Source organism: Trematomus bernacchii, unplaced genomic scaffold (genome assembly GCF_902827165.1).
Source record: "Trematomus bernacchii unplaced genomic scaffold, fTreBer1.1, whole genome shotgun sequence".
NCBI lineage: Eukaryota > Metazoa > Chordata > Actinopteri > Perciformes > Nototheniidae > Trematomus > Trematomus bernacchii.
In genome coordinates this window covers 16,441,316-16,463,653 of record NW_022987648.1, presented here as the reverse complement: position 1 = coordinate 16,463,653, position 22,338 = coordinate 16,441,316, and the positions used below count along the sequence as shown (strand labels likewise).

The window sequence follows — 22,338 nt, the reverse complement described above, 5'->3', positions numbered from 1 at the left end:
GATGTGTTTGTGTCACCTGCATTGTCGTTAAGGTGTTTGAGGTTTGAAACTCCTAAGGCACATCAGACTAGTATTATCTCCATCGGCTGGGATGAAACTCTCTCCTTTGCTTACACTACATTATTCACACACATCCATATTTAAAACGCTGATGTCACTGGCCAGAAATAACAACTTAATGTAATTATTAGATTATAAATGAGTTAAGTAAGTAATTAATATGTTCTGAATTTGGCTGTTGGGCCCGGTTTTGACAATATTATTTGTTGTGCCTTTTTTTCCTTAGCATCAGTGCACATATACAGTGCCGAAATGATGCAAACAAATGACGGATTATATAAAGTAGCCAGCATGACTACCCTGTGGTCAAAACACATACAGACTTAATCCATTAAATAATAATACACCATTAAAAACTTGTTTCCTTTATGGTCGTGAGTCGTGACAGATCTTGTCAAATCGAATCATGATTTGTAATGTCAGTCTTGACTCAGAAATCAGGTGCTTAGAGTGGCTACTATCCTCTAAGGCTTTTGAACCTTTTAACTTTCTTTAATAACGACAATGGCATTGTTATCATCATCCAACAGTTACAGTCTCAGGAGGGCCAAAATGCTCTGCCATGTTTAGCTTTTGCAGCAATTACATGGATTGTCCACCAGAAGACTCTTACCTTAATTCAACTTTGTAAATAATAAACAAATGTTAGCATCCCTCTCAAAAATAGTGTTGTGCATTCATGTTTAAAAGCAAATATCGACAGATAAGCCTGTACAATTTGTTATGATAATTGTTTTATTAAAGTTTTTTTTTTAAATCTTATATACTGATATTGGTACTTTCCCCATAACATCTGGATATATTTAGAGCTGATTAAAGATTACATGTATGATCTTTGCACCTGATCAATACAAATATGTTAGAAGTTAGCATGTGAAATAAAAAACATTTTAATAATTGTTAAAAAAATAAGCACTTTCTCTCAAATGTGCAAAATTACTGCAATATAACTCTAGTAATCAAACGTATAAATTGGTGGCAGAATAAAAAATAAATAAAACATATGGTCACTGTTAAAGTCATTATGTCATTGAGTATCCATACACTGTAATCGCTATGGAAAGACTTGAGGAGTATGGCAGTTATGGCAGCTTCCGTCGCCTCGGGGATATAACCTGGCTGCAGCCTCCGAAATAAGAGGCCCCTTGTAACCTTATCGATCACCGAGCAGAGAGGCAGTCTGGGTCCACACACTCTGATCAGTTTCAGTGTGTCAGACGAACTTCCCAGAATAGCAACTCGGGGTTGTCTGGCGCTCTGCTCTGCTGTGGAGGAGATGGAGGAGGAAGTCAGTGGTGGATTAACAACTGTTGCTTTTGTTGCTGCTGCCGCTGCGGAACCAAACTACCTTTCAGTCCGCGCTGCATGGCGCATGTCGGGCTAGAATGAAGTCTAATCCAAACCGTGACATTCATTCGGGATCAATGTGCAAGTTCATGGGATTATATAAACTCCTACGTGTTTAAGGTAATTCAAGAAGACAGTGAGAGACACATAAGCGCATGAATCGCTATCCTGTATTAGCCTAACTAACATGGTGTTGCTGCTTTAATGTGGCCATTCAATATATTTCGACTATCAGTGGGCGACAGACGCTTCAGAGCTGCTGGAGGCGCATGTCTGCGGCAAAGGCAGACAAGGAGCGTCTGTCTGATGAATGGAAAGCCAGACGGGCTCTGCTGTAGACTGCGGTGATCGGATAACCTGTTGAATTGCAGCTGCCAGTCAGCATTCACATTCCGGCGACACAGCCGGTGAAAATCACTTAACGCGAGAAACACCACGCGTTGCCACAATAACAACAGAACTGGCTTCACGGTTTTAGTGATGGCTATTTCCAGTCAGAGATCATGCATTGTTTTCCTGCCAGGGAAATGCACGCTCTCCTAACCTGTCTGATCATCTTCCAAATACAGTTCTCCCAGCCTTTTGTGCTGCTGAAGTGCATTCATTCGGCTTCCTAACGTGAAGGCTAGAAATACTAGGAAGTAGTGTCAGATATTAATGGAGAATGGGTTAATTTGTTTAATATTCTGAAATGTCTGTCATATGGTTGGTTGTAACTTGGTCTCGATGGCTTTTATGGGCATGCAGCAGCTTATTTGCCACTACATCTCATTATTCTCGCTCCCCGCAGCTGCAGTTAAAACGCATGCCGATCCGACCTTGAGTCACTTCTTCAGAGTAGCTTTTCCACAATGCCACTGATTTCCAGTCTCTTCGTTGTTGAAAATAGCTTGGCTGCTCCCTGCCACTATGGCTAATTCCTTAGGAACCGGTGGATCCAGTTTGATCCATCCCTCTCTTTCTTTCCCTTCAGCAACTTGTTGAGTCTTCCCCCCCTCGGTCTTCCTACTGTAAAAGAAAGTAAGCTGTGTCGCCACCAGTTCAGCTCGTAGTTGTGCGACTTCTGAAGAAATGTCGCTAGTAGTTTGAATCGAGTGAGTGTAGAGATCGATGTGATCGTGTCGCTTTTTAGTGTAATACTCGACGGGACGGGCGCAGGAGAAGCGTTGACGCACCTGTAGGACACTGTTGATGCGCTCCTCCTAAACTTTTCTCGGCTTTTCTGAACCTGCTCAGAGTAACTATCAAATGTTCTTCTCATTTGGACTGTTGATGAAAGCTGTCCTGAAAAATTGGAGTTTCTTTCAAATATTGTGATCACTTGAGGTAATTTTGACTATTTTCTTTTATTAAAGGGAGGTGGAGGCAACGCACCACCCCCTGCCTCTGTCTTTGACTGAAGTTACCACCTCACTTTGCACAGGAGATACGATTGAAGGTAAATTTGTGAATCCATCTTTTTATTTTTATTATAAATATTACAACATTTTACTTTCTTGTTGTAATTGAAGCTTGTCATCTAGAAATAACCACAACCTAAAACACATTACTTTATGTGACTATAAAGTGGTCACATTTTCGTCCATGGAGCTACAGAGGAAAGCTAAATCAAGAGCTCAGACCCTTAAGGAAAGTGTAGCTGAGTCAGATTACCATGGTCTTTGTTGTACAGTTAACTGCTATTTAATCAAAGTTAAATTCCGAATAAGCTGCCTGTGGGACCTTCTGCATAGACCAAAATAAAAGGTTTCTGCAATGCCATCTTTGATTAGTTATATAATATGAAAAGGTTAAGCTGCCTGTTTGCCAAGGAAGCCAGAAGTCCTGCTGCGGCATAATATAATATGAATGTTTTTAGATATCTGACTTTATATATAAATGGATATGGTAAAGTATTTTATATATATCTTGGATGGAATGTCATTTCAATGTATATAAGTCATAACACACTAACTTAATAAGAGTTGACTTGACAAATGGGTCAATGGATAATGATGGAGACAAACATGCAAATTTACAATTCCTAAAAAATGTAATCAACTAATAATAACCTTATAACTCTTTGAAAACTTTCACAATAAAGTTTTTGATATCATGTATTATGGGCATGCCTGTAAATGTTTTGGAAACATGAGGTTTAAGAATGTTGCGTGTGTCTAAGTGTAGAATGTCTTGTGTTTCATTTAAGTTATTGCTATTTATTTAATAAATTGCTTCATCAATCTAGAACCAGTTTCATAAAAAAAAGTTCAAATGTACCAAGCATTTAGTATTTAAATGTCCTCCCTTTTTAATTTAGAAGAGATGGAGCTACTACATGTATTTATTTAATGTTGCCTGTTTTTTAGATAGATAGATAGATAGATAGATAGATAGATAGATAGATAGATAGATACTTTATTGATCCCAATTTGGGAAATCATTTTAATAAGAGACTATAGTGATATCATATTATTCATAATTTCTGACTCAATAATATTTGGCTCTCACACATGATAAAGACATTTTTAACTGTAAAATGCAAATATGGAGATACACATTTTAAATAGTTCATTGGGTAGCTTCATAAAAGTACTTTTCAAGTTAGCATACTGCATACATACATCTGAAGCTCTGAAATATGATTATAAACTAATAAATAGCCTATAGGTTTGTGATGTTTGTATTAGTACTTGATCAAGCCTAACTCTGAAGCCCACTATGAAACAGAGTTCAGGCTGTACATCTTTAGAGATATGTCAATATTTGGTTTAATAAATAATAATTAGGAAAAATGACAAGAACGACATGCAATACGCAAAAAAAATAAGTGTTACAACAATGTTAAAGTTGCCTTTAATATTTATTTCTATTTCCTGCAGGACTCCCAAAGCTACTTGAAATGGAGGCTCCGGATGGCTACTGTGAAAGTAAGTTATCATATCGCTTACGCACTACATTACATGTGCACTGACTTCTGTACATCATGGTCAGAGTTCATGCAGTTTATCAGATTCTCTGTGTGATTTTATTTGTAGCGATTATTGTAATATTGATGCACTTGCGTCCGTGTGTTATTATGTTTTTGTGATTATGACTTTATTACCTTATTTTGACTTACTCACGTACAATGCTGATACAAACAAAAATAATTTTGCAATCACAACACCATGAACCTTTCAAGGGATTTTCCCCGACTGCAGCCCTTTTCCTGTTCACCCTTTAAAGCTAGAGAAAAATATGTATTACCAACATCCTGTTGAATGTAGCAGATACTGGATGCGCACTTTGCGGTGCTCCATTGCCCTTTGCTGATTTCCTTTGAGCTGGTCTCTCGAATATATTGCTCCCTGCCCCCCTTGTATTTTGCTTTGGTGTGCAGGTAGACTGTTGTTTATGACATCAGCGGGGATTTTAGGTCTCCATTTGGGCTTTGTGCTTAAAGGAACACTTGGCAGGCGTGGTTGGGGTGGTGGCGCAATAAAAAATGGAGGCTCTTTCTCTCCATGTCCGTCCGTGGGTCGCTTCTGAAATGATAGTTTTGGAACAAAAATGTGTTCCGTTAGCATGAAACTGCGGAAACACACATCTTTGTGGAATTCCACGGTTTGTATCCTTATTACCCCCATGTAGCTGGTTTAACACTCTACTTATCAATATCAAGGCACTGCTGACTTCAAGAGAACGTTTTTCGCCCAACATGCCTGTTGGGACACACATCGTCATAATCTTACACCATAATACTCTCCTACAAACACTGATATACCCTGCTACGCTCAACTATACCATAGTGTTTATCAAAAATAACATTAATAATACATGTAAACAAAATAATGTATGTCTGACAGAGAGAATGTCTAACTTCAAACTGAAAACTAATGACCGATGTCATTTGACCTCACTACAGCAAATATGAAACTTATTTTCCTTTTCATATTGTGATTCAGTTAGTCCTCGCTCTGTGACTAAAGACTTGTCAAAGCTTACAGATGTAAGCTTCATTAAGTTGGTACTTTTTTTCTGTATTGTAATATTATCCAAAAGTCTTAGTGGAGATTATCACTGTAACAGATGTTATGTTTTGCCTGAGTATGCATGTACTTGAAAAATAGGAGACCAGTCGGCGTCTTAGGACTGAACACCTCAATTTTTTCTTTCACTTCAACCCCAAAACACCGGGGGATTCTCTGAGGGGCTAATTTACTTCACTGCATCACAAATCAAACACAATAATGTCACCAATGTATGTCACAGTGTTTTAAAGGTAAAATATTTTAATAATATCTAGGTGCAGGTGCTTTACAGTTACGTACATTACATTATTGTCTATATGCACAAAGGATCACAGTATCTGTGACTCAGAATATTAGTATGAGGCATACTGCCTTACACCGTGAATAATCATATCTGATTGACAATGTGTGGTTTTAATAACTCAAAGCTTAGCTTTGCACAGAACATACATTATAAAAAAGCAGGGAAGGTATAGGATTTCTGAAAGACCAGAGAAACCTTGCTATTGCATAAACAAAACATGGTGCCCAAACAGTGGCTGAAATCAAATGCTCTTTGCAGCACAAACATTCATAGCAGTACCTAAATCTTTGTAGAAAATAAAGCCATTCTATAATAGAGTCAACAATTTAAGCTGCCTTCCTGTTGAACTAACCAACCTTGCTTTTTATTTAACACTCTTCTCACGCTATTATTCGTAACCACATGCGCTGTCATTGACACTCTCGTAGGTCATCATACTCACACACACCGTTATGCCTTTTCAGACACAACATACTACTTTTCTCAACCACAAACACTATCATAATTGATCACATATGCAATTATTATCTCACATAAATCATCGCAATTTGACCCATGCCCTTTATTTACTTTGATGTCATTCTGTCTTACATGCTCCACTTCTCATGTCAGTCATTCATGTGCTTTTTGGCCTTTTCAAATAGAGAGAAGACACAGCCCACCCTTCTCTGGGTTATTGCCTTTGTTAAATGTCATTAAATATGGACCAATGCAACATTTCCTGTGTCATTAACAAAGCTAATCGTGAAACAAGTTGTCCTTCTGCAAGACCTTTGCCCATTTTATATAATGTTGGTCCAGTAGAATCATAGTAAATCTGCGAAACAAAACACGTTTACTTTAGTTCAGTTTAGTGTAATTATCCTAGGGGAAACATTGGGTCGAGTATCATCTCAAAAACCAAATGTAATGAAATGTCCATCAGCTAACTTGGGATTTAGCCTTCCAGGAGGGAGTGCACAAACATTTATTTGTATGGAGGTTTTTGGTGCAAATTAATTAAGAATTATTGTTTTACTGCCAACTTTGCTTTACATGCATTGCATAATCAATCAACAACCATTCTTTCCTAGTCCAAATGATAGTTATCTGTAGATGAGTCAGTTATCCCTCCTTTCTAGGGAACCCTGACATATACAGATATAAATCATAAATGGATAAAATGTGTGCTTTTGTTTGGCAAGTATCACCTGCTTCTGTAATAATTGGTGTATACATATTACTGTTTTTATTTTATCACCAATTCATCACGCCATCCGATACAATATCTTAAAATGTTTAGAAGATGTGTTGAATGAATGCTCCTATTTGTCTTTTCATTTGTGTTTGCTGGGTCAGTGGTGTGTACGTTTGTTTGTGTGTCTGTGTCTTATGAAGCTTGTCTTGAGGAAGGTTCAGGGTTTGACAGGAAAAACCAGCTCCCATACAATCTGTACCCAGCAAACCAGAATGGAGGGCCTCGTCACTCCGGAAAGGAATCTTATTCTTTTCCTCAGACAAGTAGACATAGGCACTGTTGAGCCATTTCAGAATATGTCAACCTTTCTGTTAACACATCAGGCACATTGAGCTTTCACTCTGTGTAATTAAACATGTTTGTAATCACATACTATTCCTGAACCTAAATTCTGTATTGTACGTATAAATGCGTGTGTTCTCCTTTGAGAAACGTCTGAGACAAGAAATGTCATTGACCCTTGTTAGATTTCTTAGACAATGACTGTACTTCAGTATAACTACGCATTTATTCAGCGTCACTGATAAAGTCAGCAATTATTACACCTACTAGTTTCACAATGTGTACACATTTGTTCCTTTCCATTTGCCACCATATTAAATCATCCCAATTTTGTATTGCTCAAAATACCTTCCCCCCAGCAAGTTTCGACTGTTTGATATCCTGATCTTACTGTTCATACAGGATTGACTCAGCAAATGCATGGCGCCAACGCAAACTTTCAGTTTGTGCAGGCTTATGTGTGTGATTAAGAGCATTTATAACCCTGTACAAAATTAATCGTTTACAACAATTTTTCCGCTAAAGGGCAACATTGGGCAAAATGCATATAATGCATCTTCTTCACTAGCTGCATATTTGACCAGAAGCAAGCAACATATATGTACTTAATAAAAGTGTGACTTCTTCATTGTTTGCAAATGTTTGCCTTGAATTCGGGCTCTTGGCTTTTGACGATAACAAATCTTTACTTCACATTATAAATTGTTAATTAAAACAGACACACCACTGGCAGCAATACTCATAGTTCAACATATATTTGGTAGCTTTTGAATCAATAGCTTGGAAAGCTATCAATAGCTAATGAAGGGCCACTCAAGAATGGTCCTTTTATTCTTTCTTAAAATACCCTTATTTTAGCATTTGAAGCCAGACCACCCTATACTAATAGTTTAGTCTTAAGACAATCCAGCACCAGTGCTGCTAGGCAGCTGTCAGCATCTTATGCAGTAATGGAAAATCCTTCATGACAAATCTGGGCCACTCCTGTCTCCAGGACAGCATTGCCAAGGGAGAGCCAGTGTTGGTCACCTGAGATTTCCTCCAACCCCAACCTGTGCAACATGAGCCCAGGCCCAGGGATTGTGTCAGGGACAACGTCTCCCAGTATGCCCCACTCAGTGGGGCCTCTACTACAATTGAACAATGCCATAGAGGAGGTTGTCAATCTAAGAGGAGCTGTCACAACAATTGGAGATCTGACACAGATTTATTTTTCATGTATGAGGGATCATTGCAGACATGTTCAGCATCGACCGATTGTAACACAGCCTTTGTGGTTCCATTTGAAGCACTTTCCTTTGCTTTTTAGCTGAAATTTCCCTCGGTTACGGCTATTGCTACATCAATTTTAAAAGCACAAGGCAATGATGTCATTATAATCTCCAGTTTTTCATAACTGTGAGTCTACTTCAGGAAAAGCCTTGATTGTGCTGTTGGTGAAAGATGGCTCACTTTGGTTCCTAAGGGATCTGACACCTGGGTCAGCAGGGGTGTTTGCCTGTTGCCACTGTATTGTTATAGTGACCCTGAAGGGGCCAGGGTGTAAGGGGATAAGGGATTGGTTTGCTCTCCCTCAAACCACACAGGACACAGGACACAGGGCTATCCATAGCCTGGGTTCTGTACAGACTGCTGAGAGGATGCAATCTGATCCACATTTGCTGGACATTAGGATACCATAGGTGCATAAAGACAGTTAGGTTAGCTGCCTTGTGCATTCTGTATGGTGACCCCTATTGTGACCATTCAGGTTAGGCTTTGAAAGATTTTAACTTTTTCCATTACTCATTGCTTAGCAGATTTATTTCTGTATTTCATACAAACTGTTGGTAATGAAATACACAATTCACTTTTTTATTTAATTTAATTAAATAGACTGCATATGTCTTCCCAGGTTAGATGTGGAGTTTATCATCACAATCTGTAAGAATGCTATACCAAAAATTGCCTTCAAAATGCAATTTGTTCTGAAATTCTTTCTCTTTGTTGATGCTAATACATTTTTCTTTTCATCTTCATCCTTTTGGCTTTTGAAAGCGCAATAGTTACATATTTGCATAAATTGTACACCATCAAATACCTTAGAGCTGTCACATAACCGTATTGTATTTGTTGAACATCTACAGTATTGTACAGCACAATGTAGATTGCTGTGTTTCTGCTTGTCTCCCAGGTAACGGCCAATGCTCTCCTGGTAGAGAGAACTCGAGAATGTCGGCGGATACGTCAACACCTAATGGACAGACTGTTCCTCAGGGTCCTAATTCTCCCAGTGGTGAGTGTTCAATCAATAGATCCTCATTTCTGCAGTCTGCCAAGAACAACCACAGCATACAACAACACTGTTTCTCCTTTAAACATATATATATGTATACTTGATATGCTCTAGTTTCTTCACAAGATCATACAGTCTGATCATTGTATTTAGCTTTGTCTTAATGAGGAGAAAACTACAAAGCATGACATTACAAAACAATGCATTCTTACTCAAAAACACAAAGAGAAACTACAAATAAAGTCTGGTCCCAAACAATATTTGGAAAAAAAGGATTAGGATGAACACTTAGAGTGGATAGCAAGAGTATCCACAGTAAGAGTTTTGTATAATAATGCCTTATTGCAGCGTGTTGTACCATATCACACTTGTTGAGATATATTGCACTTCTCCAGAAGTGTTGCTTGTTCCTTTCAGTCTATTGACCCGAGGCCTCAAATTAGCTCTAGCAATGTCACTGTGAAGCCGCAAAGTAAGAAAAGGGGAAACTAAGCAAGACAAGGCAGCTAAGGAGAAAAAGGGAAGCTGGTTTCCCACAGGTTATGAGATACAAGGAGGCGAGCTGGGCCATGTTTTTCACAGGGAGATACTCTTCACCGATAAGAGCTGTTGTCATTCTGCAAGTTGCCTAAGATCGTTTTCTATTGAGGCTCTGTTACAAAAGAAGGACTGCATCATATCATCTGTTGAAAATACGGTATGAAGTGCTGTCAAATTTCACTCCCTCTTTAAGTTGCAAGCCTAAACACATGTTGTTCAGCAATTGTCCTGGCATTGTGCACTGTCTGATGATAAAAGGCAGAAGAGTAGAATTACACCCTTAAGGCCAGGTGACAAGTTGCGTGTTAAGAGTGACATAATGCCTTATTCATAATGATTTCTGCCATTAGGCAACCCCCTTAATTGATTGTGATATTACCGCTTGAGTTTGTGTGATTGTGGAAAACTCGGATAATTAGCAGACTCTACTGCACTGTATCTCAAAGAGGAGTTTAATTATGCCCAAACTGCATTCGTATGATTTTTCATCACTGCTTTTGTCGTAGCAACGGTTTTGAGTGTATCCTCATCTGACCACTGTATTCCACTCTGCCACCCTGGATAGACAGATGTAAAGATGCAAGGAGCTGAATAGCAAGGACGTTCAGGTCTGCTCCGTGTTGCCAGGATACAGCTGTCGAAGGCAAGGCTCAATCGCAATGTGGGTATTGGGATAAGTGTTTCTTCTTTGCAAACTGTGGCATTGGAAACATACAGTATCTGTCTTAAAAATTGCGGTTGCTTTGTGAAGGTTCTACTCAGTAATCTACAAAAAAGAAAATCCTACCTGATTATCTAAATGTATTCTACTAGCTACAAGGAGTTACAGTAAGTGTCTGCTGTTCCAAAGCCTGTGGGGACAGTTGGTGGATGCAGTCAGATGAAAGGCTTTAGTGAAACAACCACATATGCTCACACAGTGATTATTGCCCCAGTACATCCCAGAACAGGATCATCAGGATCAGTAAGTTTTGCTTGGAAGAAGTCCAAACGTTTCTTTTTCACACTTAGCCACTTTCACATCCATTCTAATGCATTAACAAGACCAAGAGTTGATGTTTGGCCTCGTGTGATTCTTTGAAATCTTTTTTTGGGAACAAGTCAAGTCAAGTTTACAAAAGGGGATACATTCATAACAAGTTTATCTTGGCTCATAGCCGCATGATAGTCTGAGAAGACTTTATAAAAAGGCAAACTCAGAAAATCAGTTTGATGAATTTGTGGAGCATGCAAATGGTTTTGATAGTCTTGCATTTGACGGATTGTCAAAGTTAAACTTAGCACAACAAACTGTTCGTATACCGTATTCTGCTTGATCACAGAATGCCTTTTTATAAAAAAGGAGAACTTGATTGTGTAGCTTTTAGTGTGTGAGTGTCTGGACATTCTAAGAAAGAAGAACTCTTTTACCATCTTTTATCCTGTGTTAGATAAGAGGTTCAAGTCCTGCCCATGAATTGTTTCATCTTATACTGCTATTGTGGTTCGTACAGAATAAGAAAACTCAATTACCTAAAAAAGCAACGTTTTGCCTTTGTTTCCGGAACCAGGTTCTTGAAGTTGAGAATTTGGATTTTAGGTTGACTGTATACAGTATAATCCAGCTGAGTGAGAATAATGTAGGTGAAGGAAACTATGTGTAGCTGTGTTGTTTGCTATATTCTGGATAGTTATTGTACGAGTATTAGTAATCATTGGTGACTGATAAGTATCGACTGCAGGTGGTGAATACTTTACCTCCACTGCCACCCACGCACCCAATGCGTGCACACACAGACACACACACAGTTAAACAATCTTTTGCCCTTGTCATCCAGCCGGTCTCCCACTGATAGTCAGGTACAGCTACAGGGCCTCTGACACTCCCTTTTCTCCCCAGGGACAGCCAGGAACCAGACCAGCCTGTTTAGCTTTTTGTCTCTCTCTTTCTTGTCAATGTGTGACTCCATCCTAATGCTGCCTATACGTTAATGGATGGTTAAGGATGCCTCTTGCACATTCCCATTTAATAATATATATAATTTAGTTTACACAGCCAACCCATAACACCTCCAGCCAATATGTCCATCCTGAGACCAGCACAGTTCATTTCAGGCCTTCACAGTTGAACTCATTTGTAAAAAGGCTAATCAACTTAACTTCTAATCTAACAAAGAGCTACAATCTCGGGTTGTAGGTGGCCTCTCGTTTAGCCTTACTCCACCCGTTTGCAAAAAAAAGAAAATGTTAGTGTACACTGTTTATTCTTGACCAAGAAATCAGAACCAGGGCAAACATAGGTCACACATTTGTCGTGTAAAGCATGGCTACTGTTGAGCATTTTTGTAGTACAAGTCATTTAATGGCACTCCCATGAATCCTGAGATATCTAAATTTAGCTTTGCAATGTCAGGATTGTCGTTGCTTTTGTTTTACAGAAGTAACAATTAAGCAAGAGGAAAAAACAGCGGAAGAGGCCGACAACAGAAGCCAAGCCCTTGATGAAATAGGCCAAACAGGGGAGGAAGGATCAGCCTTGGACGAATCCGTGACTGGCAGCCCAAGCAATGTACAAGATGGATCATCTGAGCCAGACCTGACGGGTGAGGCCGGAAGCCGACAACCAAACGGTATTGATCACTATATGTCCAAATGCCATTGAAAGTGTGTCATTCTTTAAAGAGGTACATCTTCGGCCATCTATTGATCAGAATCTGGCTAATTTGTACGATTCCCTATCTTCAGAGTGAGTCAGAAACGTGTCATCCTAAATCGTGGGTGTGGAGTGCTCTGCTTTTTCTTCTTTGTTTTTTTTCTTTGAAGGACAATAGCCCTGACTTGGAATTATTATTATGGAAAAATATCCTTGGAATCCCCCGCAACCTGTTCCAACTGACGCCATGACTGCTCTGGTTGTCACAGCATTGGGATCATATTTCCAACTGGCTGCAGATCAAAAGATTCGGCATTAGAACAGCAGACAGTAGTTGTGAGGCCTTTGGAAATCAGAAATGTGAACTTAACTGTATCGTTCCGCCAGAGACACATGCAAACTCTCGTCCATTCAATTTACATTCTCTTGAATGTACCCAGGTAAAAACAGTACAGGCAACTTTTTTCTCTGAGAATTATATACACGACTGCTAAGTGCTTTCTACCCATGGTGAGATAAAGTAAACTGCCAGTTACTAAAACAGAACTAGGTTTCAGAGTTGTTGATACTTTCTTAAAAACATCTTCCACATTGTGGTATTGACTTCCTGTCCCTGCCTCTATTAGGTGACAGGCCGTTCCATTGCAACCAGTGTGGCGTCTCATTCACCCAGAAGGGAAACCTGCTGCGACACATCAAGCTGCACACAGGCGAAAAACCCTTCAAATGCCCCTTCTGCAGCTACGCCTGCCGACGGCGCGATGCTCTCAGCGGGCATTTGCGCACTCATGCTGGTAAGACTCCTCCTCACCTTCTTCTCTTCCCTTTCATACTTATCCACCCCTGTTACCTTGAACACTTACTTACACCATTTTTTTATATAAGACGTAAAATATTTTCTTCCTGATTAATGTTTTGTGACCTAATGTGTTTATTGTAAGAACTAACTTACTGTAGCATGCTGGTTGGTGACTCTCTTTCTCATGTTGTTGCTGGATAGACGCAAAGGTGTTTTGTTTGTATGTGCATGATTTGGAGAGCGCTGCGAGTGCTTTGTGGTTAGGTACCAAGGACATGCTGTTCCTTACTTGTTGAGAAACACATGGGGAGCCCTGGCTGTCTCGCTCAACTGTAACCCACTTTCCTATCAGGGAGGATATGCTCTCCCCTCTTTTGCACCTTTGAAATCGAGGTCAGACAATACCGTCATTTCTGCCAATGATGCCCCCACTGGGTTACTCATCCACAGTTCCCTTTTCAAATTGAGGTGAAGTGTGTTTTGGGTGTGCGTCCTAGAGTTTACAAATGTCTGTAATCTCTTTCCCAGCTGCCACTCAGATGCTTCTTCTTTAATGGCTTTATAAATAGTTGTCATCCTACTGTACATCTGTTTTCCACCATCAACCATGACCATTTTACTACTTTCACTTCCTTTATTGTTAAGCTGAATTAGTTTGGAACATCCCCCGACCCCTTATTCCTGTAAAATCATGAGTGGTAGGCTACATCTGTGTTCCTCTAGTCATTCAGTAGGGATTGTGAGAAATGTGATGTGGCCAAGTTGTACTGTCATGATGTTCTCTTAGGTATATGTACTCACCACCCTAGGTAGTACTTCTGCTGTCTTTTGCCTGGTGCCCTGCCATGAAGAGCAGGTGTAGCCAAAAGAGGCAAATATAGCATTAAATGAGAGGCTGAGGAAAAAGGTTAGATAAGAGTGAGAAGAGAAAAAGAGTGGTAAAACAAAAGTGTGTGCTGTCCCTGAGGCTAAGTTAAATGTTGGAAAATGACATCATGCGTTGAGGCAAAGTATATTGTTGAAAGAATAATCCAAACCATTGAGTGGAAAAGGATTTCACATTTTGTCAGACAGTTGATTTAAATTCTAGCAAGTTCCCGTTTATTAGCCAAATGCAGTCAGTCAAGTGAGTCTGAGTGCACAGTGTGTGCCATTTGCATGAATAAGAATAGAGTCTGAAAGGTGGATCTTTAGGTTCCTCCAACATCTGCGCAAGGTCGTGTGTGGGTGGTTGTATAAATATGAAAAAAAGAATGAAGTTTATGTTGTGTGTAGATGTGAGCCACTGAGAACACTGGAGTTATACCTGATTATATACTGCCTATTCTACTGTTTTGGCTTCACGGCAGAAAAGCAGCATTTCTTTTCCATGTTGATGTTCCATTCTGTAGTTACTCTTTCAATATGAATATTACTGCAATGACCTTGCAGGTACAGCTACCCACACTCTAGCAATATTGAAACCCTTTGTCATTAGCCACCATTTTTCTGTCAGTTTATACTCTCCTAACCCATTTTTTTTTCAATCAACCATAAATGTAGTTTCATGTTCTACAGATACAATGTCACACATAGACCACAAGAGTACAGATACAGCAGAAAACATGTCATCATTCCACATGATTCACTTAAAAGAAAAGTGCATGCTGATGCATGATTGGCCATGACTGGTCATGTCATTCTGTAACAAGTGGGTTTTATTTCCCTCATTCAAAGAATCAAGAAGTAGTTCAGGGGAAGAAATGTTACATTTACAGCTAGTGGAATATTAATTTCTTCTTGTAGAACATATTTAATGCCAACAAAACCTCAGCATAATTTTCTGTGGGAGAAAGAGTACTTTTGTTCACGTGTGACCCATAACCTAACTTTATATGTGTGTGTGTTTGTGTTACTGCCTCCAGGCCTCATACTGAAACATGTCTGTGTTCTCTGTTCTCACAGTGATAAGTGCTTTGAATCTTCTTCTAGTAATAGCTGTCACCATTATTATAGTGAATATATTACTACATTGCATTGCTAACAACGTAGTCTGGGTCACATCGGTACGCTTATGTGGCCTCCAGTTCACTCAGTCCCTTTATGAGTCATGATGCTAGTCTTGAGCATACTCTACCACAGGACACAGACCTCAACACACTTTTGTATTCACATAAGTGCAGAATTAAGGTTTTAAACACATGTAAATCTACTTTTTCCTCAGTATGGAAACACTTCACTGGTGGTGGCACTGGCAACAACTGTTGTCTCATATTTAAGCTTTCCTGTCAACTCCTTAAAACTGTATGTGCCTTTATTATCATTTATAAAATCATTTATAGTTTTACTTATCCTTTGATAGCAGTGATCCGTCCATTCATTGATACAGCGAGAAAGATAGGAAATGTCTTCTACATCTTTCTGCCTGACGATGTAGGAAATAATTGAATACATAGAAACGGCACAATGAATCACACCCCACCTCCTTAGCAGTTTACCATTGGAGTCAGTTTCCTACCACCACCATGGGATGCATGACAACTCCGCCATTCACTCATCAGTCAGCAGTGGGAGTTAGCTATATGAGACCAAAGCATATGCAGCTATCTTTTTTTCGCCCACAAGTTTTGGTCCGTCTTACTGTCTGGCAACAGTTGTGTGGAATACTCAGACTAGTAGTGGAACATCCATGATCTCATTTGGTTAGTTTGTACTACTGACACAGTATTTACTACTACGCACCGCCTGAACATTGTGGCATTCTGCTTTATCTCATTGGACGCTACCCACTCTCACTGTCTGTGACAGTGAATGAAATTAATATGCTCTCCCTTGATGTCATTTTTAGTTGGCAAACCACACAAATGTAACTTCTGTGGGCGGAGCTATAAACAACGCACTTCGTTGGAGGAACATAAAGAACGCTGCCACAACTACTTGCAGGGCATTGGCTTGGATCCGAATGCCAACTCTTGCCCTTACCCAGGTAAATCTTTTTTTTTCAAAAATTAAGGAGGCCTAATGTGTAATGGAAACGGTAATACTGTAAATTGTGAAAGCGCTTAAATTAACTAATGGATTATATATTTGTTGTTTTTAATGCAATTGGTCAGGTATGGAGATAATCTCATAAAGAGAGCAGTACAAAAAAACACTTCAATGTTACTTTTATGTGTGTAAGAGTCCGTCTAGTTAAAAAACTAAATATATATATTCTTTCTAACTCCCTTCCCCTCACACTTTCAAGGTGAGGTCCCTAAAGAGCAGAGGCCCATGGCAGAGCCCAACACTATGACTACCTTTGATCGGCCACCTGTTATTGAGAGGCTGCACAGCAACGTGGGCAAGAGGAAGAGCACCACGCCGCAGAAATTTGTGGGTGGGTATTTTAAACATAGCCAAGCAGTCAATGGCTCTCTCATTTTTTTATAAATGTGAAAAGTCAGTGAGGACCAGCTGGCCTGTAGTGGTTAAAAAATGTGTTGTTGTATTGTGTTCCTAATTTATGAACTACAATACAGATCACTTGAAGCATAATAATAATAACATACTCAATAATTGCTTCGCACAAGTGTTGCCTCTTATTTCTATGTTGTGCTAGAATTGAAATATGTTATACCTAATACTTTTTTTACATATTTAGTTTAAGTAACTCTTTCCCTTCCTTTTCATTTTTGCTTGATAAAGTATTATATATCTACGCCATACCCTGCCCTTATTATGAAGACAGATTTTTTGTCTGAATCTGACTTTATTTGTCGCACTATTAGAAAAAAAAGATTGAGCAAGCTTGAGCAAGCGGTTGGCTGAGAGGCGAGGAAATGTTTTTCACTCTGTGGTTAGGTACACCTGTAACTTTGGCATAGCTCTTATCGAGAGAAAACAGCTTACCGCATCCCTGTTCTGCAGGGGTTAAACAGTGCAGAAGTAGATGGATGGGGATTTCCACCTTATTAGACTCGCATACGATATACATATGAAGTATAAAATATGAAAAACATGCCAAGTTTCAAACAAATAAGTTTCACTGATAAGAAAGAACATTTTGTGATGTCAAGCCCTGCTGATATTTATTAACATATTTATTGTCTCCTGTTTTTGCGATTAAAGTAAGAGTTACCCTCCTCTTACACTATTTCATTGATATTTGTTATGATGGGTGTTTTACATTTGTAAACTGGTATAGTCTTGTTAAATCAGTTCCACACAGTCATAGTGCCACTGTCTTTCATGCAGGTGAAAAGATGGTGCACTACGGCTACCCTGAGCTAGGCTATGAGAGGGGCCTTAAGTATGACAAGCAGGCTGAACTGATGTCGGCCCACATGATGGACCAGGCCATCAGCAATGCCATCACGTACCTGGGATCGGACAACCTCCGGCCCATGTTCCACCATCCAGGTCCCTCTCTCTCTATGGCTGAAGTCGTTCCCATGGTCAACCCCCTCTTCCACCAAGTCCTGCCAATGGGCCAACGCGCAGATCGGCCAGGAAACGGTGACACGCTGCCACTACATCCACCTCGGCCCCATGACTTCCTCAATCCTCCCACCACAAATGGTCCCACCACTTTAAACAGGCAGGCCAAGCTACGCCATCCAGGGCAAGAAGAATCTCCCAACAACAGCGGGGGTGACTCTGCTGACTCAGCTCGAAGCAGCCCTCATGAGAGGCCGGGTTACCACGGGAGCAACCAGGCCCCTGGCCCTCGGTCTCGAGCCAGTCCAGCGATAGTTTATTCTGGTGAGCGAGCCACAGAAACATCGCCTAGAAGCAGGGCAGGAATGGGGACTGGGATAATACGAGTGGCCACAGATAGGCCCGCAAACCGGGAAGGGGTGCGGGTGTTCGGACGAGAAGGCCAGGAGTTGCGTGCCTTCCAGTGTGAGCACTGCCGGGTGCTTTTCCTGGACCATGTCATGTACACCATCCACATGGGTTGCCACGGATACAGAGATCCGTTGGAGTGCAACATCTGTGGTCACCGCAGCAAAGACCGCTACGAGTTCTCCTCTCACATAGTCCGCGGTGAACACACCTTCCAGTAAGACGATGGGTAGGACTTAGGGGAAAGGCAAAGAAGGGAAAGGAGCAATAGCCTGATAGCCGTCCTTACCCCCAGGACTCCGAGATGGCTGTAGACAAGTGTAGCACAATCATAGCATAGTTCTTTTTAAGCTACTTATTGTGAAAATGAACAGTTGAACAATCATATGAAGGTATGGGCCAAAGACACATTTTCTACATATCTAATTAAGATTATTATTGTAGAAGGAAGGTACGTTTTTCTCTCAAAATGTTGATTAATTGTATAACGGAGCAGCTGCCAGAGGACTTTGACTAGTTAATTGTAGTCTTATTTGGAAATGTCTCGTGTTGAGCTTTTTCTGTCATCAGGCTTAATGCAAGTAATGAATGCATACAACTACAATTTAACTATATAGAATATTATAATTAACAAGAAACGACAAATTTAAGGACTTCCTTACCTTTGTATTAAATAATAATATTATAATAATACCACTGGGGATTTTTTCATAGACATAATAGCAGTACGTTAATGAGCTGGCCCACTTACTCTAGAATATCTCACAGGATCTGTGCAGTTTTCTTTTTCATTCTTTTTTATGATATTGCCATGGACAGTTATGCTTCTTTTTCTTATGAATAATGGTGGAATACAGATAATGTTGATGTCTACCTTTGCTGTGTGTTCTAGCTGCAAGCAACCTGCCGTCCATTTGGAATTATTTGCAATATGTTTAATTGTCTCTGATATATCTGCAGCTGTGGAAATATGACCAGTCGTTCCAGCAGTCTTCAGTCATCAGTTCTTAGTTTTGATTTTGTATTTTTGTGTATTACTGCACAATTCAAATTATTTAGGATATATAGATTACTACCAGGTTTAAAAAATTCAAAACAAACTTTCAAAATGTACTTATTTACTATATTCTTCCAATAGTGAATACATTGTGAATAATGTTTTCGAGACTCAGTCCTGTAGTCCTGTAGATATAAATATAGATGCAGTATATAAAGGTTAAACACCTTGAGAATAACAAATTCATTTTAATTGAGGTCCAAATACTTATACAAGTGGCCAATGAACATGTCACTAAACACAAATAAACTTAATTTAAAGATGGAAATGACAGGTTTGGAAGCAAAGTGTGGTAGGTCTTATCATAAATGAATGTTTTAATTCACAAACAAATACAAGCAAATGCAAATAAATGTTGAACACTGTAAAAAGGCTACATAGCTATCTGATAACAGAGAACTACCTCCAAACAACCACTTTGTAAGATTAAGCTTATGTGATATTCTTCTTTAATACACTTTGAAGGATAATACATTACATACAAAAAAAAAAATGTGGTATTGCCTTTGCTACACTTGAGGAAAGGCAAGCTACGATAGCAGCCATGCTAGCGGTGTAAGCTAGCTAACTTATGTTAAAGGTATCTATTCCAAAGCATGCATTCTTTAGACAATACAATTGTTTAGTGTTTACAGTATTTACACCTCCCAAGTTTTTCTTCAATTGTCAGTGGTTGGTAAAGCACTTGAATACTACTAGTAGCACAGAAGAAGAAGATCACCAACTCCCTGTGGCTAGCTTGTATATTTTGGAATTGTAAAACAAGTCAGAAATTAGTTCATCATATTTGTAAAAAAATAATGTGTTCTATAAAATATAATATTAAGAAAAAAGGCTTTTTACCCAGAGACATTTCGGAACATTCTGGCCATTAACTCGTTTCCTTGTTTTTCCTTTAGAACAATGTTAGATCCTGGTGATGCGTGGCTTGTGTTGCTTGCAGTTTGAGAACACATTAGGATTCCTAAACTAGTATCATATTTTGTTTGAAACTGGCTTGACACCATGAAATAGCAAGAGGTAACTTTTAATGACTTAAACTTATGCTTTATGGCAATAGATACCAAAGGGATAGAGGAGGTTAAAGACACTGCATGGGTTGCTTCTCTCTGATGTACCTCACTTCATGCTTTAGGATCATCTTTTTGATCCAATCCAATGTGTGCTTGCTTGGCTGGATGGCTGTGTATATATACAGTATATAGTAGTTTCATTTTTGATATTTTTTCTTCATTCCTTGGATATAAGGGTTGGGTAGGGTCTTTGTGAATGGTGCTGTTATCCATAAGGTTACAAATCATCTTATCATCCTATTTGTTTGTCCTTGAAATTACAGGGAAACATCAACAACTATCTTTTGGGGGTGCTCTGTCCTTGGCACCATTACATGTTGCTTAATGCAGCTTTATTTGTAGCTACATGCATTAAAAGGAAAAAATCATGGAAATCAAGGGGATTTTTTGATGCTATTAGGTTGGCATGGGTTCAGGTCGATTTCTTGCCATAATGGCGCTACATTCATGTATGACTTATACAGACTGCATACAGAACGAGACAGCAAGAGTAAACGTAAATGGAGTCATAGTTTAACCATGAAGGCACTTCTTAAAACTGTAGCATTCCTCTGACATTAAAATGCTCATGTATGCAAAATGTAAATAGCGAGTTAGATAATTAGCCACTCGCCACCTCCAAATCTATTGTTCATCATTACAATGTGTAGAGGGTTGATTTTGGTAAGGAAGGCTGCACTTTCACCCTGCACTTTATGTCCATGCCCTGACTCTAGACAGAATTGGATTCCTTTAAATAAAGTGTAGAGAGAATGTGAAACAATAATTGACAGAACACGGGTTATCTTGAAAAATCCACATAACATGAAACATTTGATTTACAATACTATTTGTTGTCAGCATTATTAGTTTTACACTTGTTAGCATCATAAACAGATAATCTTCTAAGGTTTAACTCAGTGATTTACTCTTCTAAAGTATGTTCAATGTCTACCTGTGATCAAAAGGCAGCTTTTTCTATGTTTACATGTGGCTTCTCGTATGCTTAACTGGTGCTCAGCTAGCAAAAAAACCTACTGTCTGTAACGTATTGATACTGGAAATTGTTTACATCTCGCAGTTGTGATATTGACTCTATACATTCCTCTATGAAATCATTCCTGTATATATTTATTCCTCAAAACCTTAAATGTTAAGACAAAGGCTCTCATTGAACAATATATCCTTTACATAGTACATGAAGGAGGAACATAAATAAACATACCGGTACTCAATTAACTTGAAATGGGCATTATAAAAGACAGGATGTTCAAAGAGATGTAATAGGACAGCCTTACACATTCTTTAAGTGAAGCAGCCATATGAACAAAAAAGAAAAAAGGCAGCCCTTATTGTGTGAGAGGTTTACTTGAAAAATCGAAATCATTGCTATTGTTTCCGACTGCGGGGATGTTTTTGTAAATTTTGAAAATGTACGTAATGAATGTCTATTTTTCTGCTGAAATGTTCATGCAAATAGTTTTGTGAACTTTTGTTTTTTTTAAGTTTAAAAAAATGTTTACAAAAATCTAAGTGGCAGGGTTCAGGTGAATTGTATTTTATAAGAAATAATTTATGAAAAGTGTGTATTTTGGCACTGAATATTGAAATTATCCAGAAATGTGTGCCGATCTCTGATATTGATATCAACTTTCTGAATCGAGGGCTCTCAGGTATTTGAATAGGTTGTATATTTTTATGTCCTATAATATGTGATTTATTTATCAAAAAGAAGCTGGTCATTTTTCATGACTTGAATTAGTCCAACAGAGTGTGGTGAAGGAAGTTAGATAATTGATCAGTCCTGTTTTCAACATCAATGACATAACATGAAGACACACTCCAATGAAGAACACACTGTATATTTTTAAGGCATGGGTTTCTCTCTATTAAAGATATGATTTTACTGCCTTGTCTGTTTTGTGAATTTTGAAGAGAAGGAAGACAAACATATT

The 22,338-nt window shown here is 39.0% G+C and overlaps 1 protein-coding gene across 3 annotated transcripts; it reads left to right on the top strand.

Annotated features, from left to right (window-relative positions):
• The first annotated feature begins 1,128 nt into the window (after nucleotides 1-1,128).
• ikzf2 (IKAROS family zinc finger 2) lies at nucleotides 1,129-22,289 on the top strand. 3 transcript variants are annotated; one of them, XM_034134268.1, is made up of 9 exons: nucleotides 1,129-1,527; nucleotides 2,763-2,845; nucleotides 4,269-4,316; nucleotides 9,396-9,497; nucleotides 12,455-12,646; nucleotides 13,296-13,463; nucleotides 16,296-16,433; nucleotides 16,695-16,826; nucleotides 17,684-22,289. In XM_034134268.1, the coding sequence occupies exons 3-9, from the start codon at nucleotides 4,289-4,291 to the stop codon at nucleotides 18,493-18,495; spliced, it is 1,572 nt and encodes a 523-aa protein (XP_033990159.1). In that variant the 5' UTR covers nucleotides 1,129-1,527; nucleotides 2,763-2,845; nucleotides 4,269-4,288; the 3' UTR covers nucleotides 18,496-22,289. The 3 variants fall into 3 exon arrangements, with proteins under 3 accessions (XP_033990159.1, XP_033990160.1, XP_033990158.1); XM_034134269.1 differs by lacking the exon at nucleotides 1,129-1,527 and adding an exon at nucleotides 2,065-2,644 and having other exon boundaries at nucleotides 12,455-12,619; XM_034134267.1 differs by lacking the exon at nucleotides 1,129-1,527 and adding an exon at nucleotides 2,068-2,644.
• The last annotated feature ends 49 nt before the right edge of the window (nucleotides 22,290-22,338 follow it).